Genomic DNA, 27515 nt, shown 5'->3' on the forward strand with positions numbered 1-27515 from the left:
CAGATCTGCTTCTGCCAGGGGAAGCTCCCCATGCTGCTCAGCATGTGCACATGCGTACGTGAACAAAATATCATAAACGGCAGGCTCTGTCTGTCCTTCGTCAGCTTACTGACTGCTGAGGCAGTGGTACTGTTCTGGATGCTATTTACAATGCATGGGACTATTGCCATATTCATTTTTAACAAATGGCTGTCTCACATGCAAGAACAGATAGAAGATAAATACAAAGCATTATATATAATAGGAATAATTTAACTGTGCCTTCAAATGATACATTCAGGTTGCAAATTTTGAGATACTAGCTTGCAATTAAATTAACTTAAAACTTCAATGAAAAAGCATTTTTTTTTAACATGCAGCTTTAGAAGTTTTAGTGAATCTTCACAGTGCCTTGTGACATACATAAGTAGAGATTGTTCCCATTTTGCAGCTGGAAGAACAAAGGCAAAACCGAAGAAACTTGCCTTAAAATAAGTGAATGAAAGAGCAGGAAGAGGCACAAGATTCTAGACCTGGTTGTGGTCCTGTTTTTTCTTAAAAAATATTTCAGAAATAAATTTTTTATTGTGTTTTGATTTAAAATAATTTCCTAAAGCAAAAAATAATTTAAAATAGTATTTGTGTATATGCAAGGGATGGATAATCAAAAAACATGGATAATCCGAACACTTGCTACCTGAGGCAAAGCCACATTAGATGTATAATTTTGAAGATTATAAATGCTGCAAATTCTCAAGGGTCATGTAATTGTTTACAGGATATGAGTACAGTTTTGGAATTTTTCTTAAGTTTTACTATGTCAAAGTATTTATGAATTCATTTATCTTTGAAGACAATAAATGAGCGTGACTCAAGAAAAAAATATTTTCTGGAGTTCATCATTTGAGGTAAAAAGGACATACAAGGATATCATTAGTTGAAACTTCCTACAGTGTTTATCACCCTTCCCCGTCATTTGTATAGAGAGTTTAAGCCAGACTTTTGTTCTGATTTATGCTAGTATAAATTTGAATTTGTTCCAAACACATAAAAATGGTTCTACAGGAAGCAAATACTCTAGGCTTAGTTTTGTATAAATAGAGAGTAATTCTGTAAAAGTCAAGAGTAAAGTTTGGCCTCAGATGTTTTGTGATGTGACTAAAAGCATTATTAGTTAGACTCTAATACAAGCATTGTTACATTTTTGCTTATCAGAACGTGAGTTTATTAAATGTCCAGGAATTTGAGAAATTGAGTGGATTTCATTAGTTGGTAATTTCTCTCATTGAGTGCACTGGTTATTATAGAAAAATAATTCGAAGTTTTTCTGAGTGCCTCTGTCCCAGAACTCATGTTTTCAAATACAGAATTTTACTTTTAGTTACATCGAATATGGAGTCAACCCACTCTGTAAGTAATGTTCTTCAAAGTCAGGGTGGCATATCATGAGGAAAGGTTAAGTGAACCCCATTTGTGTGTGTGTGTGTATATATAATACTTTTTTTTTAAACTGCTATAAAAATATCCACTGGGATATAAATGTACATTTATGAAGCAATGTTTGAAATCTATGAGTAGGAATATAAATCTAAAAATATATTTCTTCCATATTTAATAAATAAATCTGCATTTCATTGCATATATTATGAAAAATTTGCCATTTTAAAAAATGAAAAATAGTAGCATAAATCAGAATGAGACCAATTTCAAGGACCTTAAATTTCCATTTGAGTTTAAAATTGGGCCTCTATATATAGCATATATTTGAAAATGTATTATAAATATGATGATATGACATTTATGTCATTAAAAAAAAAAAAAACAACGAAATAAGTAGTGTAGCTCCATCAGCTCCTTGCACAAAATTTGGAACAGCTCACGTATGTGCAAAACAGGTCCTTCATAATTCATGTAATTTATACAAGCTTTTCCGTTAAAAAGATCTCCGAACTTAAGTTAGGACTTTTCTCTACCCTTCTTTTGTAGCTCTGAGTAAGTGGCAGGATGCTGACAGAACCTCTGACATGCCTGTCCACCATTTATGTTGCTTTTGGTAAAGAAAAACAAAATGAAAACCAAGCAGTCCTCTTCACAATGTAAAATAAAAGGCCACTGCTAAATCTTTACAGTATGATTTCTCTGAGGTGATCTGATGGTTCTGTAACAAGCAGTAAGCTGTGATGTTCAGCACTGCAGATGAATTTTGTCATTCTTGCTGCTTCGTTCACAAGGTTGTTCAAAAAAAGTACATTGCAAAACGCATCACTCTGCGTCGAAAGACCCAGCAGTCTTTTTAGTGGACAAGCGTATATTTTCTGGTGGCCGATACGAGAGGGAGCTCATTTTTGTTGTTAGGCTTGGATGTGTGCTGACATTTGGTGGAATGTATTTTATTAGCTGAAGGAAGTATTTTTTAAAGTTTTTTCCAAAAAAAACGTAAAAAAAAGGATTCAAACAGTTGTTAAAGTAAGCGATGCAAATGGTGAAGGGCATAGCCGTATCCACAATATCAGTGATTTTGCAGTCTGTTATTACATGTAATTGAATTAATACATCCAGAAAAGTGAACACTTGATGAGGAATCCAGGAAAAGAAGAAGAAAAATACTATTGCCACAATCATCTTAAAAATATCATCATTTCTAGTCTTATTTTTTTGAATTTGATATGCCTTCTTCAGGGTCTTCCAAATTAAGGTGTAGCTTGTTAATATGATCAGAAAAGGAATTAAAAAGCCCAGCAAATTTTTGGATAAACCCAACCCAACCCGGAGCGTTGTGTTATTGTTGTCATACCGAAAACCACAGACTGTCATGTTCAAGTTCTCAGCAAAGAATATGTTACGGTGAACTATGACAGGCAAACTGGCCACACCGGCGAGAAGCCAGATAGCGATGCAAGTTATTCTGGCAACAAACATGGTACGTCGAATTCGGGACTTCACTGGATGTACTATGGCCAGGTACCGGTCAATACTGAGGCACGTGAGGAGGAACACACTGGCGTACAGGTTGAAACTTATCCCCGCTGATGCTAACTTACATAAACAGTTGCCAAAGGGCCACTGGTACTCCATGGCCGTGTAGGCTGCCCAGAGTGGCAGAGTTATTAAAAAACACAAGTCAGCCAGTGCCAGGTTTAGAAGAAAGATGCTGGCTACTGTTTTTAATTTCATGTAGCAGTAAATGACAATAACGACCAGGCTGTTCCCGAATATGCCTATGATAAAGATGATGCTGTAAACAGTTGGAACCATAATGTAGATGTAACTGTGCCTTCCTGAAACGGGACAGTCGACATGGATTCTTTTAACGGTTTCTTCAGTAGAGTAATTTGGGACCATCTTGATCTCTTCAGCAGTAACCTAGTTCCAGGGAGAAAATATGAAGTTCACACCTAGGAGGGGAAAAGAGGAAGAAAATATTATTCATGACAGGGATTTAATTTTTTAAAAGTTTCAATTAAATGTCAACTTTTTGTGTCTAACACAATGTGTCAATGTCTTTGAATTTAAAAATAAGCCAAGTGTCTTCTCAACGGATCTCTATTCTAATATAGACTGCGCAGAATAAATCAGAGGTAAGAATGTTAGGAATTGGCTGAACATTGTCACATTCTTTTTAACATAAATGAAATCTAACAAACTTCTTTCAATTAACAAGGTTCCAATTTAGAATAAGACTGGTTAGTGAACATATGTCATAAAAAATAATAGAGACTCAAAATAGCAGCTAAATATAAATTCAAGAGAGCCTTTAGGTTATTTTTTTTTCCATAAATAGGTAATACACCTAATGAGCAAAGTCATTCAGATATCTCAGAAACTACACTTAAGCACTCAATACCAGTTCATTCTGTAAATACAAAGTGTAATGCATTAAGAAAATAAGTGAATTCAGATGAGGCACTCATGTTGATCTCTGATGTGAATCACTGCAATTTTTTTTCTATTCATTAAGCTTAATTCTTTGAGACAATTTTTACATCACAGAGAAAGATGAAGATACTTAAACAATCTAGTGTTCTGTTGCACCATAAATACCTTAAATATTCAGAAGTTACCTAGCTCCCCATCTGGCTTGGAACTATGGTATTTAACTATGAATGAGGGGAAAAAAAAAAAATGTGAAAATCGAAAATCCAGACGTGCTGATTTGTTGCACGTTAATAACTGTAGAAAGAGTTTAAGAAGGGTGCAAGGGGGAACCACAATTCACGTTATCTTTTCAGTTACTGACAAAATTTATGTATCCAAGAGTTGAAGTTGTAGTCTTAGTGTACAAAAAGTATTTCTGGACCATATTAAGTGTATGGAAATGGTATGAAATCTTTACAGGGCTCCTGTTTGCTTTGCCAGGGCTTGTGTGTTCTGCAAGAATGATTTCTTCATTAATGACTTACGGCTTTAGAAAGCAGGTAATATGTTGTAAGTGAATCTGATACTAAATCTTTTCCAGAGTCTACAAATACAGTCTTCCCTCAAAAATACTGGAGATTAAAAAAAAAACCAAACCAAACATCAATAGTTAATATTGCAGAGTAGTGTTTATTGCTGTTTGCAGGATCCTGAAAGCTGTCAGCCAAACCCAACTTGTGCTGCCTCAAACACAGATTAAGTAAAATATATTGACTTTAAAACAAACAAACAAAACCCTGACAAGTGGAAGTCACTTTTATATAGATAAATATACACACCTTAGGACCCTGGGCAGAACGGATGCATTCAGAAAGAAAAGATGCTTGTCATTATAGAAATATGGGCTATGTTGTTACGGAGGTGGTTGCTCATTATTTGCGTTGTTCAGCACTGATGTTCCTGTTAAGGGCAGAATGCTGCTCTGTTAAGTGTTTGACATGCTCATGTTGGGAGACAAACCTTATTCCAAATGGATTGCCTTTTTAATAGGGAAATGAGGCATAGATATGTCTCAGCAAAGCCCACACAGGAAGTCTGAAGCGGAGCCAGGAACTGAACCCAGAATACGGGTTGCAGTCAGCATCTTGTGAGCAAGGTCACCCTTTGGCTCTAAACTTACTAGCTTCTAGAAGACTCGGTATTTCTCTATCTTAGCTCATGTACTCTTACATGTTTGCATTAATAAGCTGATTCATTTCCATAAAGCTAGCAGGGTAATTTGAAGATTTAGGTTCTTGACAATTCAATCAAGTTCGGAATATCTAGTTCAATGTGACTAATAAACCCTTCGTCAAGATGTGCGGTGTGACACCTCCCAGCCTCTCCAATTCATTCTGTGAATTAGTCTTGCTACAGTTGGTACAGATGCCTCAAAATGACATCAGCTATTTTTGCCATGGTTAAGAAGTTAAAAAGTTAAAAAAGTTAAAAAGTCAAGCAAATACAGCTGACACAACCAAATGTATGCCATTCTGATCACACGTGGTACTGTAATACAACCCGAGCAAAACTTCCTGGCTTTCAAACTGTGCCAAATCTAGAATACATGGTGTTCGGCTCTGTGGAAGGTCATGCTATCCCTAGGACAGGGAGAACCACCATAAAAAGATTTCAAGATAAATCCTCTTATCTCATCCCTTGGTTGTGTAAGTGCCCAAGGAGATTTGACAATAACTGACAGGTTCCGCAAAATCAAGGTCTGGCAGTATTTGCCCTGTCCCAGCTACGTGCTAGTGCTGCATGGTCTATTCATTATCGTAGCTTTTGCTCACTTATATGTCTACTGAGACTACAGCCCAGAACTTAGCAGTAAGAAACTGTAGCGAAGTCTCTACTAGGAAAATCACCGCTGCAAGCTAGACTTGCAGTAAGGTAGATCAGGGCCCAGTTAAGGCTGAGCAAGACCTTTCTCCATGACTAGATTAACCAATTGGTGGTACTATTTGGCAAGTGCATCCTGCTCGGTGTGTACTAACTGGCGGATTCAGTGTCTAAGACAAATGTAGCTGATGGTGAATATTCCCCCGTTGATGGGATTGTTTCTGTGCAGCAGTAGATGCTAAGGCACCTTTCTCACGGTCACTTCATCCACCCCTTCGGTGTAGTGTGTTTCATTGTTTAACTTCCAATTTCCCCTTTCTACCCACAGGATGGCCTGTACTTTTTCATGCCAGTAGTAGCTTTAGTTGATGTAATTAATAGCATATGTACTTTCAAGAAAGTGTAATAATGATTATATTACATTTTCAGAAATGTGTTAAAATAAACAAAAAATAATTGAGTTTGGAAACTTATGTCTGGCTGTCTAAAGTATTGAATTCCCTGAGCTTGTTTTGGAGTGTTTGCGAAGTAAAAAAGGCAGAACAACTCCCATGAAGAAACAGGAATTTGATCAAGAAATACTATGACACTTCAGTTTACCTCTGTAAGACTGTAACCTTTCTGGTATTAAAGGTTTTGGTCTAACACTGAAGTTGGTGGAATTGTGCAAAGGATGTGTTTGGTATGTTATCAGTTTTAAATTATGCTAAGGAATTACAATCAATAAAGAAAGAAATCCTTCACTATTCTCAGTAAATGAAAAGGAAGCGGAAATACAGAATGTGGTTGCTTTTGGGTAAATAGATGTGGATTGCCATATGTATATCTGAAAACAGTTTGAATGTTGCTATGAGAATGAACCTCTCAAGAGCCTTACATTTGAAACACAGTGAGGAAGGCACTGCCAATCTGAAGCTGGATTTTTAAATTTCCTGGAAATTTTTAAAGTTTCAGAGCTAGCCGCAGGTAGATCTGCTGCCTTGAGGACATCTGTAACTTTAGAGCATTAGGAAAAGCTTCAACACAGAAGCAAGCCATTTGTTTTGGAAGGCATGGGCCCACAGCAGTGCTGAGTGGTGACACAGGGCAGCCCTGGTGGTGTGAGCTCCTTACAGGCAATGACTTCTGTTCTGTACCACTGTCATTTTTGCTGTTATTCTCATCTGGCACAGTTCACCTGCTTGTCCCAGGATCATGGTTATACACATTTTATGCAAAGAAGATACTTCTACATGGGAAGTACTGCAGATTGTTTAAAAACCTTGCAGAAATAGATGGCTGGTACAGCTTTATGCTGCCAGAATTCACCAGAGCAGGTTAAACCACTGGCCAGTTAAATGCAAGTACTGAAATTGTGCACATTGATAATTCCATTTAAAGCATCTCAAATGACCTGAGTTAACGTAATGATAATTGGATCATTTTAAGGCTGATACACGAGGAGATTTTTTCTAAGAGGATTGAATTGATGCGACTGTGAATGGTGTCGCAACATCAATCTCAAAGCAAATTACCTGGTGAGCAGCAAACCCCTGTTGTATGTTACTGTCCTGTTTGACCTTTTATCTTTTTTAATTACAGTGATTATAATAAGTCACTGATAATGAAATGCTTCAGACTGCTCTACCAACTATTATTTACCACTCCATTCATTGCTTCTGTTGGGTGAACATGCATCCTAATTAAACTGCCTGTGGAAACAACAAGGAATGCTGAGCCCATGCAAGGCAAACAGCACTTTGCCTACTGAAAGATAAGATAGCACTGACTGTGGCTTTCTGTGAGAACTTCACCAGCTATAAATAGGTAAGCAGGTGTCACAAGTGAAATTTTAAACAAAAATGTGGTTTTGATATTTGCTTTGACAAAGACTAAATAAACTCAAGCTGACCAACCCTGCTACAGTCTAGCCACCTCACCATTAGGTAATGTGAGGTTTTTTTTCTTCTGATGGTAGGTGGATTATTTGCTTTTCTCAAACATGGAAATAGCTTCTCACTTGTAAGAGGATGATGCATTCTATTTTTATATAAAATTATTGCACAGGGAGAAGAGAGGCTGAAAAATGTTTGGAACAATATGTTCAGTATATTAACTGTGTTTCTTTCTGGTGGCATAAGCTTTTTTCCTTATCTTGAGAGTTTAGTCCCCCCCCTTTCCTAATTTCTTCTACCTTCTTTTTCTAATTGCTGAGAAACTAATGACACTTTCCACATGCTTTATTTCACAGCTTTTTTTTTTTTTTCTATCCAGCAGAACAACCCCCTTTATCCTCATTGCCTTAATGAATATAATTTCTTCTACTTCATATGCTAACTTCAGCGTCTTCTCTGCTTTCCTGGAGCTCCTGAGCAGTACCACTGTGAGGCCATAAATTTACCTTTCTCCTAGCTCTTATTTCTGCTGCTCCTTCTAACAGTCTGTATTCCCCACTCACGGCTTTTCTAAGTATTTTTAGTCCAGAGTTGATATGTGAATTGTGGAGGGCAAGAAAAATGCAAACACTTGGGGCAAATAAAGGCACGTAATTCAAACTATAGTGGCCTTGGAGTCTGCATAGGCCTCCTGTCATCACTGCCACTATCTTTCCACAGAGGTCAGAGTCTGACTTCATGGTAAATGACAATAAATCAAAATATTACTGAAATGGAACTGCAACAGGCAGTATAGGACCAGAACACCATCTGTACATCAATTCATGAGCACCAAGAACAGAAAGCAAGCTTCAGAAGGTCTGTATTGGTAACTGTCAAGCTGGCTGCTGCTTTTGCAGTTTTGGATCAGGAGGTGGTCTGACATGACAACAAACAGAATTTGCAGGACGTTGTACTGGCCTGTGCATTTTCGTTTAATAGCTGTCCTCCTGGTCAGTCTTTCATGAAGCAACTGCCAGTCTGTTGAAAATGATGTTAATTTTGTGTTGTTTGCTTTTTTTTTTTTATTTTAAACTATTTATCTTTTTAGTTCTCTAACCTATATATGGATTCGTTGTGCCTTCCCCTTGCAAGAGTTGGTCTGCTTCATTTATGCTAGCTCTATATAGCTGGAAAATAAACTGCCTGTGATCTTTCTAGGATCTGGTTCTTCCATAACATCAAAACTCTAAATTGCTTATTACTTATTTTGTGCTAGTAGAGGACCAGTTATTGCTACCTTGTAAATGCAAACTGTTTATGTACTCTGACCTTCTCTGTAAGAACTTCTCTGTATTTATTTCCTCCAGCATACTTCAAAAGAGTCTGTCCTTCTGTATGATGGCTTCATAGTTTATTCTGAAAAGAATGAACATCTCTCTTCTGTTTCTTTTCATAGACTACTCTCATTAATTTTCCCTTCACTTCCCAAGTATCCTTCAACTGTACTCAGTTTCAGTCATAAAATCTATGTAAGAAAAGGACAGATGAAAGGACTTTTTCCTCTGGGAAAAATCAATGCTTGTGGAATGACTGAACAGTGGAATTGGGGGTGTGTGTGATTTTGAATGATTTGGGGGGAAGGAAAACTTAAAGGAAAGTAACACAGTTAAGCACAGTGACATTTAAATCACTTTGAAGTTTAACTCATATATTTCCACCACTAGATGTCTGTATTTCCTATTTTAAAATAAGAATTGCTTTATTTTATACTGAAGTGCCATTGCTTTTCAAAATACCCCCTTCCTTCAAGATTATTTAAGATGCAAACACAAGGCAAAATACCTATCATTGAACTTGTGCATTTATGTAAAGTATAATGTACCAGAGTGAACTATTTTAAGTTTTTTTTTTAGTATCTACAAGCTTCTATCTAATTTCCTTTATTCTAGTACATTCCTGGGTTTTGCTAACCTTCAGTCCAGTTCTTGCACTTGTAAGTCATGGAACAAGATCCTGATATTTTATTTTTTCAGAGACATCTGCAGGTTAAACTCTCTAAAGTTTCTGAACCAAATTAAGAACATTTTTAAAGGGAGACTAAAAGTATAGTTTACTCTGAAAATGCAGATGGAAAAATAGTGACACCTACTCATTAGACTAAAAGATTATTTTAAAACTAACTAGACATGTTGTTAATCATACAACTCTTTTTGCCAAATATCAGCCAAGGATTATTCTTGAAAGTAATTCTAGGTAATTCTAGGTTAACTTGACTCAAACATGTATTTTCCATTTTGGAGGAAGATATTTGTATTGTTGAAAATGCCACTTCAGAACTATTTTTAATACTTTTTTTAAAAAAAAAAAAAAAGGCGATTTAAGGGATTTTTGGAAATTGAAAGGCAACGTGAGCCTACATGTTTTTTGTTATCCAAATGGTGATTTTTAGACCTCGTGCTGTACATATTACATGAATTATAAACAATTTCATGATTTGAAAATGTAAGCATCTTGAACACTTTTTAGCCCCCCTCACCTCTTTTAGTAATAGAGCTGGGTTTGTCTTTTTAGTCCTTTGGACAGTGTCAGTGCATTATGATGTTACTCTGTTTCAAATTATTTATTTACCTAAATAGTTCTCTAATGCTAGTAAGGGCAAACAGCTTTCAATCCAGATAGAGAAGAAAGGTTCTTAGTGTTATCATGACATTTATTTTACTGAAACTAGCAGATGAACAAAGTAGAACCAAAAAATTTATATCAGCTATATTGTCTTGTCCCAGATAAGTAGAAATAATCAGTGTCTTGTCCTATATTTATGTCAAACGGGTTATACAGTGTCAGTGTATCTCTATGCACTTAAGGGATGTTTGGGTAAAAGCATATGATGTTTGTATCTTGAAGCTGCTAAAAATAGCAGCGTTTAGACAGAACAGAAGGGATATCTAGAGACAGAAAACTAGCAAGCAGTTGGCTAGGTTTAAAATGCAGAATAAAGAAAACTAATCTTTCATTTGCACTTTGTGTTACAAATGGATGTGGCAAAAACTGGTGTAAGTGAAAGGCCAGGCTAAAACACTAATTTATGGGGCTGTGGAGTGATAAATAGAATCTTCCAAGTACTTTTTTGGGATGTTAAATGCTTAATAATACTACAATGTAATATGTGACAAATTTCTGTATGCTCTTTTTAACAGCCTACAGTGTAATAATGTCACAGTTATAATTCTAGCAGTTGCAGCAGCAGTGGAAGTTTGGACTATTTTCTGCATACACTCTTGTAGTACTTACAGAGTCCAGAAACGTTGGAAATATTTCTTCATGCTACTTAGCTCTTCTGCCAAAGTTAACTCTACCAATTCCGTCCTCGTCCATGTTTTTTCTTCCAAAAGCTGGGAAATCGTGATGTACGTATTGCTATAAAATTTTACTCACAGATGTTAGTGCCAAGGAAGGATTGCTCAACTTCACTAGAGTTTCTCAGCCTCACTATAACTTAGTGGTTTAGTGAACGCTAGTGTGGCAATGACTGGGGGGGGGGGGGGGGGGCGGGGTGTACAGAAGTTTGTTGACTGATTGATCCACAGAGTACTCGTTATGGTTAGCCAAAAGTCTTTCAGTTGAGAGTAAGTTTCAGTATTTTAGTTTATAGGTTTCATTTTTCAGATCCTCTAGGTTTAGGTTTAAAAGTAAACATTGTTTTCTGGGAGCTCGTCCTCTATACACACATAATTTTCTTCTCTGCTGTTAAGGGGAGGAAAAACATTCTTGGGTTCAATAAATGTAGAACTGGACTCCAAAACACTGAAGGATTAACCATTTTCACCATGCAGTGTGTTTATCTAATCTCTCGAGGAAGATCAGTGAGGTGGTGGTTTTAGAGATCACTGGTTCTGGCTTGACAGTGTACCCCATACTCCAGATATCTTAGATTTCCCATATAATTTTTTGGTCTCTTTTTTTTTTTGTGTTTATCCATCAGAGCAATCTCAGTTTTCTTTCTTTGACCAAGGCTGCATGAATGTGTTGCAAACTCTCTGGTGTTTAATATGTCTTAGATATTACATATCCTTAAGAGATGTGAATATAAAATTATCCGCACAGCAGTAACTTAAAACTGAAAAGATAATGAAAAAAACAAAGTAAAATATTTTTCTAGCTCAATACTTCTGGTTCAGTACTTCTGAAACTAAACATCAAAAGGCTAAGCTTCAGAAAAGATGATGTCTGACAGGATGTGATATCCTCATGTGATATCCCCTTGTCCCATCACCTCAGTTGCTCTGTCTTGACAGGAATGAGGATCACCTTTTCCTTATCTAGGTTATTAAACCTATAGCTGAATTAGGTTTTAAATATGAAAAATTAATTGTTATAGTAGGAGGCAGTCACTCTTCTTGTTTATACCACAGAGTAAAGAATTGCCGCCCCTTCTAAAAGAAGCTGAAGACACTTAGACATATTAAGACTTTGAAATAAGGGCATTAACTATCATCATCAATCCAGCATGGATTTTTCCACCCCTGTCCTAGCCATTAACTTTACCAAAAAGGAAGACTGGTACCCTTCTAGGAGATAAAAATGATAAATAATGAGCAGGCTAACCTAAAGTCTGCTTATCAGGGACACGTCATCTCCTCATATTGCTAACAACGCTATTTACTGCACATTAGATGCCAGAAAAGAAAAAATAGATCTATTTCAGATCAAGGTAGGACTAGAATTTCTAGGGTTTTCAGCATTGACATGAAAAGATTTTTGAAGGGCCACACAATGTAAAGTACTGTTTTATTATTAATATACAGCTTACTGCACATTTGTAACTTCAGATTTGAAGCCTGGCTATGTAGTCTCTTTAGGGTATTTGGAAGTACCCGAAAGAGTCAATAGTTAACAAGAATTAAGCCATCAAGTCCCAGAACGAATAAAAGTGAGATTAGTTTGAGCTGTGAAAGGTTACATGTTGCACGGTTACTTTCTCTGAGTGATAGTAAACGAATGGATTAACACATTTCCTTTATTGCAGCTGGAATTGCCTATATAAAATATAGTGTGCCCCATGTGATCATTTTTAATAAAAGACAGAAATCAAATTCAGGTTTGTTAAGTGCGAGAGAAATCATGTGATGAACTTTAAGTTTCTATTCTTAATAGCTTAGTTCCATGGAATAAGATGTTTTAAAGTATTCTTTTTTTTAATTACACAGCCGTACACATCCTACCTGGATACCTAACCACAGACCTAAAACTTCTATTGGCACCGTTATTTCCATCGGGAATGAACCACAAGCTTCTACTGTGAACTCCTCCAACCTGAGGAGTAAGGGAGTTTACATTAATTCTGGGCTTGATCCAGATCTGTATTTCAGCCTTATATTAAAAAGGCTGTGGAGAGGCAAGAGAGAAAAAAAATTACCGAAATGAAAAGCACTGCTGAAAGCCCTTATCATGCCCTCTTCTAACAGAACAGAGACCAGATGCAATGCATGAGGTATCTTACCTCCTTTCAGGTCACATATAACATCGCAGTCCAACTTACTGGATATTTCATATACCTATTAATCTGTCTTTAAGGTTATATGGTCTTCACTGAAGCTTGTGGGTGCCTCCATAAGTATACAAAAATAGCAATAACAACTGTTCTTCCTTCCCAGCTTGTAGGAGAAATCCTGTGTTATATTACTGTGATTTCAAGCACGCAGAGCTTAATAAGGGGTTACAAGACATTTTCTGGACTGTTTTGAGTATCATTGGTCTCTGGTCATTCTTATTTGTTGCTGGAGTGAATGTCTTTGTGCATCCAACACTGAAAGAGTTCTTACTATCACTGTCCAGATCTTATCAGTATTAGTCAATGGTTTCACTGCTCCAGTAGAAGGTAGCTATCAACTGGAGAGTGGCCTTTTGGGGGGAATAAAGGCCACTTCCATGAACTGCTCTGAATGCAAGACAGAGCCTTTCTCTTCTACTGCTGTTCAAGGAAGAGATGATGTTCTGAGCAGCACAGAGAGACATCTAGGCAACTAGCTTGTTGTTTTGCTGTTTATTAACAGTATCTGAATTTATAAAGACAATAGTTTCAGCTCGAGATGCAACTTGGAGGTGCCAATTGTGCCAAGAATTGCTGAGGCCAGAACTGGCTCTGACAGGAAGAAAACAGTACTTGCACGTAAAGGTCCTTTATAGAACTGAGGCTCTTTAGTTTTTTATGCCCATTTTGCAATTCAAAACTATTGAAAAGGTGTCAATGTGATTATCAAACTGAGATTGTCTCCAGTGCTCAAGGAAAGGAAAGTTTTCTGGATTTCTCTTCTTATTGGCATTATCTCATTCTGTGACTAAACCAGCTGACTTGTCTGTACTTCAGTCATTTGCTCTTTCTCTAGTTTCACTGAGGCATCAAGAAACTTGCCTTGTAGCAATGCTGGGGCTAGTATTTTGATGGAACATAGCTCCCACTGTGAGTTTTTTACCTTTACAACTTCTTGAAAACAGGAAAGAAGTGTGGAGTCTACAAGTATCAAAGATCCCGTAGCAGAAACAATGCATTTCTGTTATCTAAAACACCTGAAAGGATGATGCTTTAGAGTGCTGCTGCAAAAGGCACAGACTGTTGTAAGAAGGAAGCTGCTTTTGCTAACTTAGAAAAGCACGTAGTTAACATGTGCTTTTACCACATAGATTTTACAAAGCTCCTGAAACTCGGCCAAACTTTGGGAAACCGACCCCCACTGGAGGGAACAATGCAACTCCTATGAGGTCACTACAGACAAGGTCAGGCAAATGCTGGAACTCTCTCATGTAGATTGTTGCTCTTTTGGTGGTGTGTGAACAGTGAGTTTTTGAAGAGGCATGATATTAAGGGCATGGGCAACATGGAAGATGCGGAGAGAAACATTTTGGATGGGTAAAGGAAAGAAGGCTGGGCTTTGCTAAGGAGTCCAAACACAAAGGTTTTAATGAATCAGGTAGGAAAGAAAGAGTTGGCCCCTCTTTTGTTAAAACACACAATGAAAATTCATAGCATATGGAAATAGGTTTTATACAGCAGAAAGGAGTGAGAGGAGTAACCTCAGGAGTGCTATGTAAATCTTTGTTTTGGGAGTTGAATGAAATCTTGGCCTCTTTAGAGGTTATTATTTGCATTCTGGGATTTATCATTTGATGATCACAGTTATGTGTAAGTAATGTTTTGGGGCCTTGAGAGTAACAGCTACTCACGTAGACTATGGCTTGTAGAACTGAGCCCCAAAATATTAGCGTCTCATGAGGATTCCTTGCTCACAACCTGTTATTCTATTACTGACTCCAGGACATGAGAGGACACGTGTATGTATTGGCTCTTCCTCACAGTTTTTGCAGCATATAAAACTCTTAACACGTTGTTGTATTTTAATTTGAAGCCTAAAATATTAGAAATGTGCATCACTTAACATGGCGTGGGCCAGAGCAATTTCTGCCACACAGATTCTTTTTCTACAGGGATGTGGTGCTACTCCTGCAGGCAGCTGTGAGGAAGCAACAGGTACCCAGTTCACTTCTCCTTTAGATGCCCCTGCCTCCCATGATGAAGACTCTCCACACTCTCAGCTTTTATTAACTGAGATGAGCCAAAGACAAAGGTAAATGGTTATATCTTTTAGTTTATTATGGGTAGCTGTACTGCAACATATAACGTGTGTGAAATGAAATGTACTGTGTTGTGAAATGTGGGTCTCTTCTGCTTTTTGGTCCAGGGAGAAAAAAAATGTGGTAAAGGATAAAACACCTCTCAAATTCTGTTAAGAATGTTAAAATAACAAAATGACATGTGTCATTGAAGGATGGAACATAAGTATTACTATAGGGAGGCAGACAAAAAAAAAAATAAGAAATCAGTATAGCCAGGTAAGGAATGGCTGTAAAAGGGGTATTACAATCTACTCTGTGAAAGTCCAGATGCTGAGTGAGGTCAGTAAGTATACACTTACCAGCCTCTGGGTAAAAACAGGTAAAATTTACATAAGTTTCAACTCTTGGTTGTATTAGTGGTTGTTCATAATTTAGCAGAAAATGGGATTTCGTGCATCTAAATTCGAAATGATAATGTTCTAAACTGGTTAATGCATGAGTGACATGCCCACAGCAATATGCAATCAATGTCAGAACCTTCTCTGTCACTGGCAGAGATCACAATAGAAAAATGGAATGGAAAGGTCAAAGCTGCAATTGTTTCCTCATGAATCAAATCACCTACTTCTGGGAGAAAAGGATTTTTCTGAATCTAGGTACCAGTTCTTTGGCCTTTTTCTGTTTTACAGCTTTACTGTGAAAGACAGATTTTACTAGTATAAAACTACTGAAGGTGATGTTTTCATTAGGTTTCTGTTGCTTCCTCTAGGCAAAGATGTTTGCAGAAGGACAGGCAGACAAAGATAGGAGGTAATAGGACTTTGTGGAATTTCAGATTAGTCCAAATAGAGGCTTCCTTGCTTTGTCCTGGTAGTTTAGTTTATTCAGAGACCATGGTGTCATTTGCCTACTCTCCCACAGTAACGTCACTCCTCTTCTGCTAAGCCAGAAGATGCAGAGGCAAAAGTTAACATGACGTACGCAACTTAAGCTCCTGAACAGCTTTCCTTAGTTAAAAGTGAGATAATAATATGATGAGCAATGAACTCTGCAAGATAACATTACTTCTACTTTTCTGGTACAAGAAACTGCCTTCCTGTACTTTCTTGTAAAACAGTAAGAAAGGTGCTAAAAACAGAGCTTACGTACATAAATTTGCGCCAGGTCGCACGCAAATCAGTAACGTTTTGACATGTGGAAACATTCTGATGTAGGTGACGCCTTACCTATACATTAATCCTCAAAAGGACATTTTCCTGCCATTAAGCTAAATCACCAGGGTGAAGCCATGATGCACCTAAGAGCTCTACAGGCTTAATACACAGTCCCTTCTGCAGGATGTGCTTTTTATTTTTACTACCCCCTCATCCCCTGCAAAAATAGAAGGCAAGTGTAAATTAATGAATAACATTTAGAAATGCATTGTGCAGAGCAATACAGTTATCTTCATCTGCAACAACGGCTCATCTGTCAGAAAGTGGGAGAGAAAAGAAACACTTAAAATTCTCTGCTTCTACTCCAGAAATGGAGAGACCTCTGTCAAACAGAGGTGTTCCACTTTGTAATCTAATGGAAATTAGACGAGTTGGCTGAGATTAGTTCCTGTTGCACATTGTTATCTAAAAAAGACCTTCCCTCTCTAAAAACCTCTAACAAATCGCATCACTGTTTCTTACCTATCACCAATGTGGTTAAAGTGACTGATCGAAGCTTTTGCTTTGAGTAATGAAAACATTAACCAAAAAAACAAGTGCACATGCAGATGCAGCATGTCTATGTGGACACAGACATAGCGATATCACTAAAGTATCTGTCATGTTAACTAAGCCAACTAACGTGGAAGTTGTATCACTACATTTCCAAGACCACGGCTAGTGATTTCCATGTAACTTCCCACTAGTCAAACTGTTACGGCTCTGGGGAAAACAAACCTCACATTGAACATTTTTTTTTCTTTTGACTTCATGCTGAAAAATAGTGTTTGTCTTACTGAAGAAGCAAAGGCAAATGTATTGTGGACTCCTGTGCAAGGTAACAGGCATTAGATTTCAATACCTTCGTTCAGAGGAAGCTTTGTCTTCCACGTGTCGTAATTCAGCAATATGTAATAGGATTTGGTTCACCGTGTCCGATTGAGACACTCAATTACTTTTTCTTTTATATAATTAATTTAGATATCCTTACAGTGGGAAAATATCACACTACGCCTCAGAAAAGACTTTTCTTCCTTAAATGAGAATGTTAGGAACAGCCTAGAGGGAAAAGTTAAAAGATTAAAAGCAAAGGATCAGCATGGAGGCTTCTTAATGAATACCTCATTAGGGTCAGAAAAAGGGAACCAAAGGCAGAAAGGAAAGAAAACAGTATGAGTAACTGGTAAAGTACAAGAGTTTATTCAGACAAAAAAAAAAAAAAAAATCTTTTAAAATGGTAATGCAGCTAAGCCCAAAAGAAGTTAGTATCATTGTAACTGTTAGTAAGTATAATATGGAAAACACAGAGGCCTAATTGTGCTTTCACTTGCACAAAACTCCTGTTACGGGCAGATCATTATGAGGACCAGAAGAAAATTTGAGTAGCCAAATATAAAGACAAGCAATGTATCTGTGATTTTTGTACAAGTCAATTGGACTAGTGAGGTGCCAAGGGGTTAATCAAAGAGAATGAAAGGTCAAATACAGACACCTTAATCCATGTCAGTGTGAAAGGTATTATCACCCATGAAAAAAACAGATAGTGTGATCCCTAGTGCTTTGCCTGGAAGGCAGCACACTGAATAGAATGATACCAAAATAGATGTTCTGCCAAATTTGTACAGCTTGTTTCCTGTTCGTTTTTTTTTTTTAAGTAAAATTTATTGCTCTATTTTGAAAATAAAATTCACTAGTGAACTCTCTTTACTGTCCTGGCTCTGAGATGTTCCTCTTGGGTACTGAGGACCAGCAACAGAGATAGCAAAACCAAGAAGGCTGTTACAGCCAGAGTGCAAGCTAAGCTATGCTGCTGTGAATCAGTGCATCCTGAACCAAGCGCAGTCTTGGTTCTCAAGCAAACATAACTGCGCAGATGCCCGGAAAGGGTAGCGTTGTGCCCTAAAAGGTGCCACATGAGCTCTACTTTAGTGCTAGGAAAATTACCAGTTGAGCTGAGCAAATGCTTGGATGTGTGGCTGTCCAGTACTGACATGACTTTTTTTGATGGTTTGTTTAAGAACGTGGAACAGCATCATAAAATATATTTAAAAGCAAAATATTTTTGAACCCTTTTCCTTTGAAGTGCTTTTTAGGAAGCACATGGGTAAAGACATATCTTTTACCTGAAATAAAGCCTGATTTGAGAAAAACTGTAATTGTCTTATCATGGTAAGCTGCTAATAATAAAGCCAAGAGAAAAATAATAAAGAGAAATCTACCAGCAGAGCTAAAGTCCCACTTTGAAAACAGGTGTTGATTCCTGTCCCATGCTTTTCATTTCCGATTGTCGTGCATTAAGAACCTAAGGACGGAGGAAATCCTGAGCAACTGCCAGAAATTGAGTGCTAGCAGACTAACTCTTGGGCTCAACAGGGAGGAAAAAAGGAAAATTGTATAAACTTTTAGGCTTGGGTAACAAGAATGAGGGGAGAAAGGAGAAAAGCTGAAAATCAACAGGAGTTTATAAAGAAAAGGATGAAAAGATGACGTACATCCTATAAACTCGGACTGGGAGGGACATGCACGGCTTCTCAATAAACAAGTTCAGGCTGCATCTTTGTACATTATGTGCTGCCTGCTTGAAGCAAAGGGTCCGGCCAGGCTGTGCTGATGCTGAAGCAGGGTTAAATGGAGGATAACTGCCAACAGAACATTTTTTAGGGAAGTCAACTAGTGCGTTTTTTTCCCTTGCATAAGCCCCCCAATATAAAAGTACAGCTGTTCAGTGGTTTATGGGAATGTTTTACTATTTGCATGGGTCCCTCTGAGCTAGAAATGCGGAGGCACAGTACTCTCATTCAGTGTATCCCTCTCAATTTTCAGAAAACTGAGGGGACTCAGGAATGCCATTTTATTTTCTATTTCTGTTCCTATACTTCATCTACTGATTATTAGATTCCACTAGCCAACGATCTATCAGTAACTGACAAATTTGTATGCCCTAGAAGTAAAGAAAGGAACAGATGAATTGCTGAAATTAGGTGTTTGGTTAAATCATTCTTTGTTTTGGCCGTAACTCTAATTATAGCTTTCATCTCAAACAGTGAAATACTGCCTAGATATTGACCTTGCGCAAATTCAGTACCAGTTTCTTTAGATATTGCCAGTTACCTTTTGCTGAAGCCTGCTTTTTGTCTTGTCTTCAATCATGCCACTCACTGATGCATTGCCAATCCGATCTCACCTTCCTGCTGTGAGGTCGTCTTCAGTTATTACCCATTTTCTGTGCCTATAAGAGAAATGCTACTCAACTACAATAAAAGGAGATAAACACCGCAAATAGTAACCAAGCATTCTAGCTAGCGTTGTTATATAGCGGATACCTGGCAGGTTTTGCTATCAAACAAAACCCAAATGGAATGAAAATTGTAAAAGACACCTCACAGCCCAAAATCTGTAGCTCTTTCAGATGATGGTGCAACAGAGAATACAACAGCATGCTATTTCAAGCATGATATTTTCCTACCCTTAGTTGCAATTCACTTGAAAGCTCAAAGTAATTTTAGTATAATCCATCATTTATCTGAAGATAAGGCCATAAATGATTAGACCAGCCATTCTATTTCATATGTGCTTTGTCTCAAATAATCACAGCTGTTAGGACTTAGAGTCAAGATAACTTCTTTTCACTTGTTTGTTACAGCTGAGGTAAAAACCATCAAGTACAAGTATCATAACTCCCCTCGTTTGTCAGATTTGTTAAATTCCCTAAAATGTTCAAAAATGACACAGATTCTTCTAGAGTACATCTGTCAAATTTTTTTTTTTTTTTTTTTTTTTTTTTTGCAAAGGATAAGTTTTAGAAGATGGTACAGAACATGGTATGAGTCCTCGGAGTACAATGACTGTCTACTGGTGAAAGTGATCTTAAGAGAAGTTTGTTGATGGAAAGGGAACGGAAAGAAATATTGTGTGAGCAAAAGCGTACTGGCTTGCTTTTCACTGCAGAGTTTTTAGGACCAGAAGGAGGAAACAGAAAATGATACTGTGATTAGTAACTGTCTGTGCAATAGCAGCTGTGTATAAGAAAACAGCTCTGCTGGAGCCTTTCTGATCTTCAGGATGCAGCATACCTGCTGCAGTATGCAGCCTCATACATGAGGTCTATATACTTTTAAGCTCTAAGAGTAAATTATGTTGCCACCTATTCAAAACTCTCCAATGTTTTTGAACTCACCTTGTGTATACATGCAAAAATGTTAACTTTGCATAAAATTTTAATTCCAGAACTGCTTTCTTATTCACCTGGAAAACAGTATCACGCTTCTAGAGTGGAACCTGTATGCATCATGTCTTGATAAGTAGCAAGGGTTCAATTCTCAGCAATAGCAACCTGTTTATTCCTGTTAGCATGGTGGAAACTAACCCTACAATAGTGAAAAGAAAAAATTAGTCTTCCCTCCACATTCCCCTCTTTTCATAAATGATCCACATTTTCCATTTTGTCTTCAGAATTCCATGAGATTTCTAAAAATTTCTCTTTGTGATGCTCTGCAATTTTCTCTTACCTAGGTTCTCAAACCTGATCCTAACAATGCAGAGGCTAACTTCTTAAAAGTACCACAGTCTCCCTTAAGATGAATTGTCCAAAAATCAGAACTGCTATCCAAGAATACTGCAAAATTGTTAATTAATATTTGAGAGGAACACATGGTAGAGCACAACATCCGCATTACTGCACTTCTGATTGAATTGTTGCACAACTGAGAGCATGAGGCACAAATACCAGCAGTAAGCTAGATAAGGCTTAAAAACTGAAACAAGATTACCCAAAGGCTAGAGATTTAGCTATACATGCAATAAAGCCTATAACACAAGCAGACCGCCATGGCCCTGTAGTGGCCAGGCTGTACCCTGACCTAGTCCTCGCAGCTGTAAACTGTAAGTCTTACCAGGCTTGCAACTCTGAAAGGATTCTGAGATTATACTTCTCTTTCTGGAGAGAGATGGATGGTTTCAAATCAATGGATCTAAGAATTTGCAAGGGGTCTGATGTATAATTACTCTTTAACTAGCGTTGCAATCTAAATTAATTGTGAGACTAGTGTTCATTTCACTTTTTTCTTCTCTGCTCTGTCATTTGTTGGGACAGGTCTGAGCCTACTCCCTGTCAAATAAGTAGGCTCTTTCACTCAACCTGTGCCGTTTCACTTAACTGCCCAAGTTCCCTTCATTATAGCTAAGGAAACAACTGTGGTGGTGGTGGTTAAACTTTCAGACCTCTCTTCACATTAGTACTTTAGGTACCAGAGGAGATATGTTGCTGGGTTGCCAGTATTCTTGTCACAAATAGGTGAGGGTTTTATTTTGCTTTGCTGCCCACTCCCTTTCCCCTGACTTAGCCATTTGGCCACTTTCTTTGGCATATCTATATGCTGCCCAAGTAGATCTATTCATATGCTGATGAAGCTTGATAACCCATTTCCCCAGCACAGCTTTAGATATAACATATCCAAATTAAATTTTAGTCTATTTCTCCTCTTATTGAGGTGTCTCCTGGAAGATAACCATTACATTCAGCTAAAAAAAGCACAAGATTAACCATGTAATATGAGTCAGACATAGTATTTGATTAAAATAATGCATAAATATCCCTGTTCTCTATCCAACTCAAGACAGAACATGATCTTTTATCAACTCACCAAGGCAGAAAAGGAGACTTGAAGTGTGGGGAAGAGAGATACACGCCAACCACTCAGAAACAATTGGATGCTTCTCACAGTGTGATTAGATGCTCTAAAATTTGGGCAGTAACAGCCACAGGAGAGATTATGAATACTCCTGGTGACACTAGGAGCTTCTGGACCTCAAGAAGGTCCAGAGAAAAAGGAGAGGTAGTGAGCAAATGAGAGTAATTCGTGACTGCTTAAAACATTTTCAAGTAATATTATACTTTTGCATAAACAAGCGTTTAACTAGGACAGTGTAATCAGAGTTTGTAGTTTATGTAACTTTAAATTACCATATTAATTACTGGAGCTGTAGTACCATAAGAACCATGTAGAACCATAAGCAGTGACAGAGAAAAGGACTACGTAAATGTATTCCTTTAACAAACACAGAAGATAAAATTACCACAGTGCAGAAAACTTAGGAGTGTAGTAAAATACAGTGAGTGTCCATTATCTGAAATAAAATTTTTAACGGGAATTAACTCTGACACATATCTTTCTGTCTGCAAACACAGTCCATACGTTTCAAAAGAATTATTCTAGAAAGTGTAAATAAATCACCATGTTTACATTCTGCATCTGCCTCTGTTTTTATAGTACTACAAATAGCAAAAAGACATGCGATACATTTTCAGATACTTAATATCATTAAAGATAATATTCATTCAGTGGGTAACACAAATACAAATCATGCATCTTCTCGTTCTAAGTGGACTGTAAAAAGCAGGTTGTGGAGTTGTGACGTTTTAAACTGAAAGGCTTTTTAAACTCTCCTCGCTTCTGCAGTGCTGTGGATACTGGCATTTCAGGCAGGTATTTACTGCCCTTTAAACCAGTAACTTCTAGCTGCAGCTTGCACGTGCTGTCCAACCCAAGCAAGGTACTGTTTCCAAGCAGAAAGGCAGGACACCTCACGCCATCGGAAATGGGCCCACTTCTGCTCTCCTCCAGTGTAAGAATTAACTCCGTTTCTATCTACTACCTTGACAAAAAGTAAGGGGAGAATGAAACCAACTATACTCAAATTTAATGATAAATGTGACTTCCCTCTCTTCATCATACAGGACCACTTTGCGTTCTCAGTTCAGCAACACAAACTAAGAAGCACCCCGTAATCGTAACTGATTTTTCTCTGCTATGGAGTTCAAGTTGTAGGGAGGAAAGGTGTACAGAAATACCATGTTCCTGCTGGAAAGGCATATAGTGAAAATGCTTAATACATGAGCGAAAGCTTAATTTGTAGGCACTTCATCGTATTTTTGAAAGATGCTATAATTTAAAAGATTATGGTGGCAACAAGCAAAATGGACTCCCATAGTCAGGAGTGTGCAACATTCATCTGATATTAAAACAGAGCTAAAAGAGTCTTTCTACATCACCATGGTAATTACCTGCTTCAGGCCATACTCAATCCTCCGAGTCAGGCAAAAGTCTAATCATGTTAGCAGTGTGGGTTCATGCAAGCGAAAAAAGACACCCTCCACTAAACAAAAATCCCTCTTTACCCTCATCCCTTTTTGGGGTTTGCAATTTTACTGAGCCCATTTACTAACTTGTCCCATGCTATGCAACATAAAACAATAGAAACACGTACTGCTACTTATGGAAGTGTTGGGAATTTACAGTGAACTGTAGCCTGCTCGGGACAGAATCCTGCTGTCACTTATTGCCATGCATCTTATTAATTCCAGTGAGTTTGCAGAAATATAGAAATGGCTGGAACTGAATCATGCAAATTTATTGCTTGTACATACTGCGATCTGATTGACTTATTTACGCTATACCTGTTGACTTTCTCAGAAGAATATACGGCTTGTGTGCCTGTAAATAACTGATAACATTTTAAGTGTTTTAATGTATGAAGAGTGGGAGGACAGTAAATATGCTACAGGATTTCACCTGAACATGTCAAAGAGCTCTAGTCCAGTTTAATTTTTAGAGTCCAGGCTAAGTTCAGAAGCTGGCTGATGCCAGGGGGACAAAAAGGGGGCGGGGGAGACAGCATTTTAACTTTTACTAACTAAAATTTCATCTCTGATTCCACATCACTCCATTATTTTTCTTTTTTCTGTAGAAAGCAATGTCTGGTTATGGAGAGTGTATGCTACACAATTTTGATGAAACCAATACTAGTCATTAACTGGTGGAAGTTGTATTGCCTGTTAGACTGAGAAACAAAGCGTTTGCACAAGTCCCCAAAACCATCAGTACTGCCTTTAGTGATTTTTGATTAATTTATATCATGAGTTTAGCACAGTAATAAAAATTTCAAGTGCTCATCTGATCTTGACCCGAGATAAGAGGGCTGGCTCTTGCAGGCTGTCGGGGAGAGCCTTGGCGGTGAGATGTTCCTGCTCCGAGTGCTGTGCCTTCTGTCAAAGGGTGCCTTTGCTTTATCTCCCAGCTGCTGACAAGACACGAGAGCTGACGCACAGGGCACGGCTGTGAGTCTGCGGGACATCTGGCTGTCTCCAAAATAAATAGGTGGTGTGGGCTTAGTGAGCGGGCCTCGAAGGGCAAGCCGGGGCACCGGGCTCATGTGCCTGCATTTTGTCCAGAACTGAGACTTCCTCTGCCAACCTCATCTAAACAAAGCATAAATTCAGCAGGAGCCTGTACCAGAAACCACGGTTTCTTTCCCCCGGGGCCAGGCGGCTGTTCCCGAGGCGGGGGTGAGGAGCGGCGCGGCGGCGGGCTGCCGGCCGGGCTCCGGCGGCAGAGCCGGCGGCGGGCGCGCAGGGGCCGCCCCGCCCCGCGCCCGCGGAACCGGGGCCGCCGGAGGGACGCGCCTTACCTGGCTCCGCGGAGGGCCGGCCGCGGGGCGAGGAGCGGCCGCGGCCCGGCTGGGGCGGGCGGCTCAGCCCCGACGGCGCTGGCACCGCGCTGGGCTGGGCTGGGCTGGGCTGGGCTGGGCGCTGGGCTCGCCGGGCTCGCCGCGCTCTCCCTTCCCGGCCGCACCGCTCCTCCCGCTCCGCTGCGCGGCCCCTCGATTTATAGCGAGGGGCGTTGCGGCACAGCCCAGCTCGCCCGCTGTCTCTCCCCACCCATCTCCCGGGACAGACCCCTCTGACCCGTCTCCCTCCCACTTCCCCCTCTCCTCCACACGCCCCCCGCCGGCGGGCACGCCCGCTGCCGGCGCCCCCTCGCCCGCTGCGGGGGCAGAGGCGGCCGGCCCGCATCGCGCCGGCGGCAGCGAGGGGTGCCGAGGCGGGGTGAGGGGCAGAGCGGTGCCTCTCGGCGCCGGGCATCGCAGTGCAGGGCCAGCGCCCAGGGACTTGGGGTTACTTCGGGGGAGGGCGACTGCCAGCGCAGTGCGAGGGGTGGCATGGGACGCCCGCTCCTTCCTTTTGCCTTCAGCTTTCTGAAGCAGGGGTCGCAAGCGGCATACAAACATTTCCAGTTTCCCTAGGAATCCCCCCCGGCCGCCTGTGAGCACAACTGAAATGTTCAGATCATCACTACTGAAGTTGCAATATGTGTAAAATTGCCAAAATAAATCTGTCAAACTTTATTCTCGGGGAGTAGAGGGGAGAAGGAGACAGGTATGTTAAACCCCCTTGGAATATGTGTCCTAGGAGGTATGCTCTTCATGTCACTGCTGGCTGACATAAAAAAAGGACTTTGTGTTGGAGGGGTTTTTTGTTTGTTTGTTTGCTTCTCTGTTAATCTGGATCTGGAGCAACTTTTCAGGCAGGATTTCTCAGATTGTCATGCTTGCCAAGAACAGGATTTCAGAAGTTCTGTTTTATTTTAGGGCCATCTGACCTTCTGGACAGAGCTAATGCTTCCAATGGGAACTGCACAATTGTAAATTGCTTTCTAATCTCCTCATACACCTAGTGTTTTTCTGAAGGTCCTCTTAAGGAAGACATCGTGACCTAGGATGGCAATATCTTTCAAGGGTTGGCAGTGTATTGTGGCTAACAGTAATTAGGATCTACTTAGTGACAGGAGAAGGCAAATCAAGAGGAAACATTTGGATTCTGCAGTAATAACAACTTTAGCTGGAATAATAATTGCTTTTCAGTATCTGCACATGTATAATCAGTAAGGCCTTGTCTGGCTATAATTTGTTTTTGAAAGTCTGTTAGCTAAATCAGAGGTTCAGATAGAAATGCAGAACTGAGGCACATTACATGAACTTAATTGTTCCAGGCTGTGTCTGATGGGCCATGAGTGCGTTACATGGAGGCACTAATTCACCTGTAACATAATCTTTTGCCCTGATCTTATTTATGTCGTGTCAAGAAAAATCATGCGCGTTCTCATCAGAACAGCCGTCAGGATTGAAGCAGTCTATATTGGCAGCATGCTGCCCTCCTGCCACTTGGGCAGTTTGTAATTGGCTTCCTCTCTGAAGAGATCATGCTGAGATATCTTCTAATGATGAACTGTGCATGTTCACAGATTTATCATGACAGGGACTGGAAGCTACTTGCCAGTAAGTACTATTCAAGCCTCTACAGTCCCTGAAGCCGGCTACAGCAGTGTGCTCTTTTATTCCCATATACATTGTTGGTTGTGTTACACGGGGCTCTTGACATATGGGACACATTTATTACATCCAAACAATTCTTTGTACATGTGTAACTGATTACAAAACTCTACTGAGTATCAATGTATTTGGCAGTTATTGCACAAATCTGCCTTAGTCTGTTCTGTGGTAAGACCTGCTGGATAGAGCTGAGGGGAAGGAGACATCCATAAGGTGATGCTTGCAGGGATTCGTCCTCTGGTGGTCTTTCAGTTCTTCTAGAGCTGAGCTGAAGGAACTGAAGCCAAATCCCAGTGCCAGCATCAAACACTGGCTACTTAAGAGTCACAAAATGCCTCTGGATGTGTGAATCACTGCCTGGGATCAGTTGTTCCCTTTATTACCTTCCATCATCCCTTCTCTTCAGGAAAGGGATGAGGAAAGTAGATGATAACTGTACTTTTAACCAGAATAAAATGAAAAAAATAAACTTCTTTTTTAATTGGATTCTTTTTTAAAAGATGCATGTAAAATTGAATTTGGGTCTGCATCTCTCTGTTGACTTCAGTCCATCTCTGGTGGATGTGCACAAGAGAGAAGATGTAATTTCATGTAATTTTGGGAAAATCTCATTACTAGCAGTTTTGTGTCTGGAATCCCAGTAACAGAATTGTAACGTGATGAGCACTGAAACATGCACTTGCTATAGAAATGTGATTTACAGGAACATCCAGTGAATAATAGACTTGATGACTAGAATTCTGTTTTCATTGAACTGCTGTAAATAAAGAGGCTTCTTCCCACCAGATTTGATTGAGGTGTCTATAATGCAGAAAGGGCTTCAGGGAGCAGGTTTCATTCTACTGCTTGTGTTAGAGCCAACAGCTGTCATTAAGAAGCTGACTGCACTGGGCAATTTGATTGCTATCAAATCAAATAGCTAGCTCTTCTAATAGAAATGTTTATTAAAATCACTAGTACTATATTGAGAATA

At 39.1% G+C, this 27515-nt stretch overlaps 1 protein-coding gene across 2 annotated transcripts; it reads right to left on the minus strand.

Annotated features, from left to right (window-relative positions):
• Positions 1-1699: 1699 nt before the first annotated feature.
• On the minus strand, positions 1700-24924 carry AGTR1 (angiotensin II receptor type 1). 2 transcript variants are annotated; one of them, XM_082319637.1, is made up of 2 exons: positions 24842-24924; positions 1700-3374 (listed from the first exon to the last, which is right to left on the minus strand). In XM_082319637.1, exon 2 carries the CDS (start codon positions 3319-3321, stop codon positions 2242-2244), a length of 1080 nt encoding a protein of 359 aa, XP_082175763.1. In that variant the 5' UTR covers positions 3322-3374; positions 24842-24924; the 3' UTR covers positions 1700-2241. The 2 variants fall into 2 exon arrangements, with proteins under 2 accessions (XP_082175763.1, XP_082175764.1); XM_082319638.1 differs by lacking the exon at positions 24842-24924 and adding an exon at positions 19487-19551.
• Positions 24925-27515: the final 2591 nt, after the last annotated feature.

The sequence above is a fragment of the Platalea leucorodia genome, assembly GCF_965183815.1.
Source record: "Platalea leucorodia genome assembly, chromosome: 8".
Lineage (NCBI taxonomy): Eukaryota > Metazoa > Chordata > Aves > Pelecaniformes > Threskiornithidae > Platalea > Platalea leucorodia.

Bases quoted from the DNA above. Each gene is read 5' to 3' on its own strand.
- AGTR1 (XM_082319637.1), bottom strand. From the start codon at position 3,321: ATGGTCCCAAATTACTCTACTGAAGAAACCGTTAAAAGAATCCATGTC.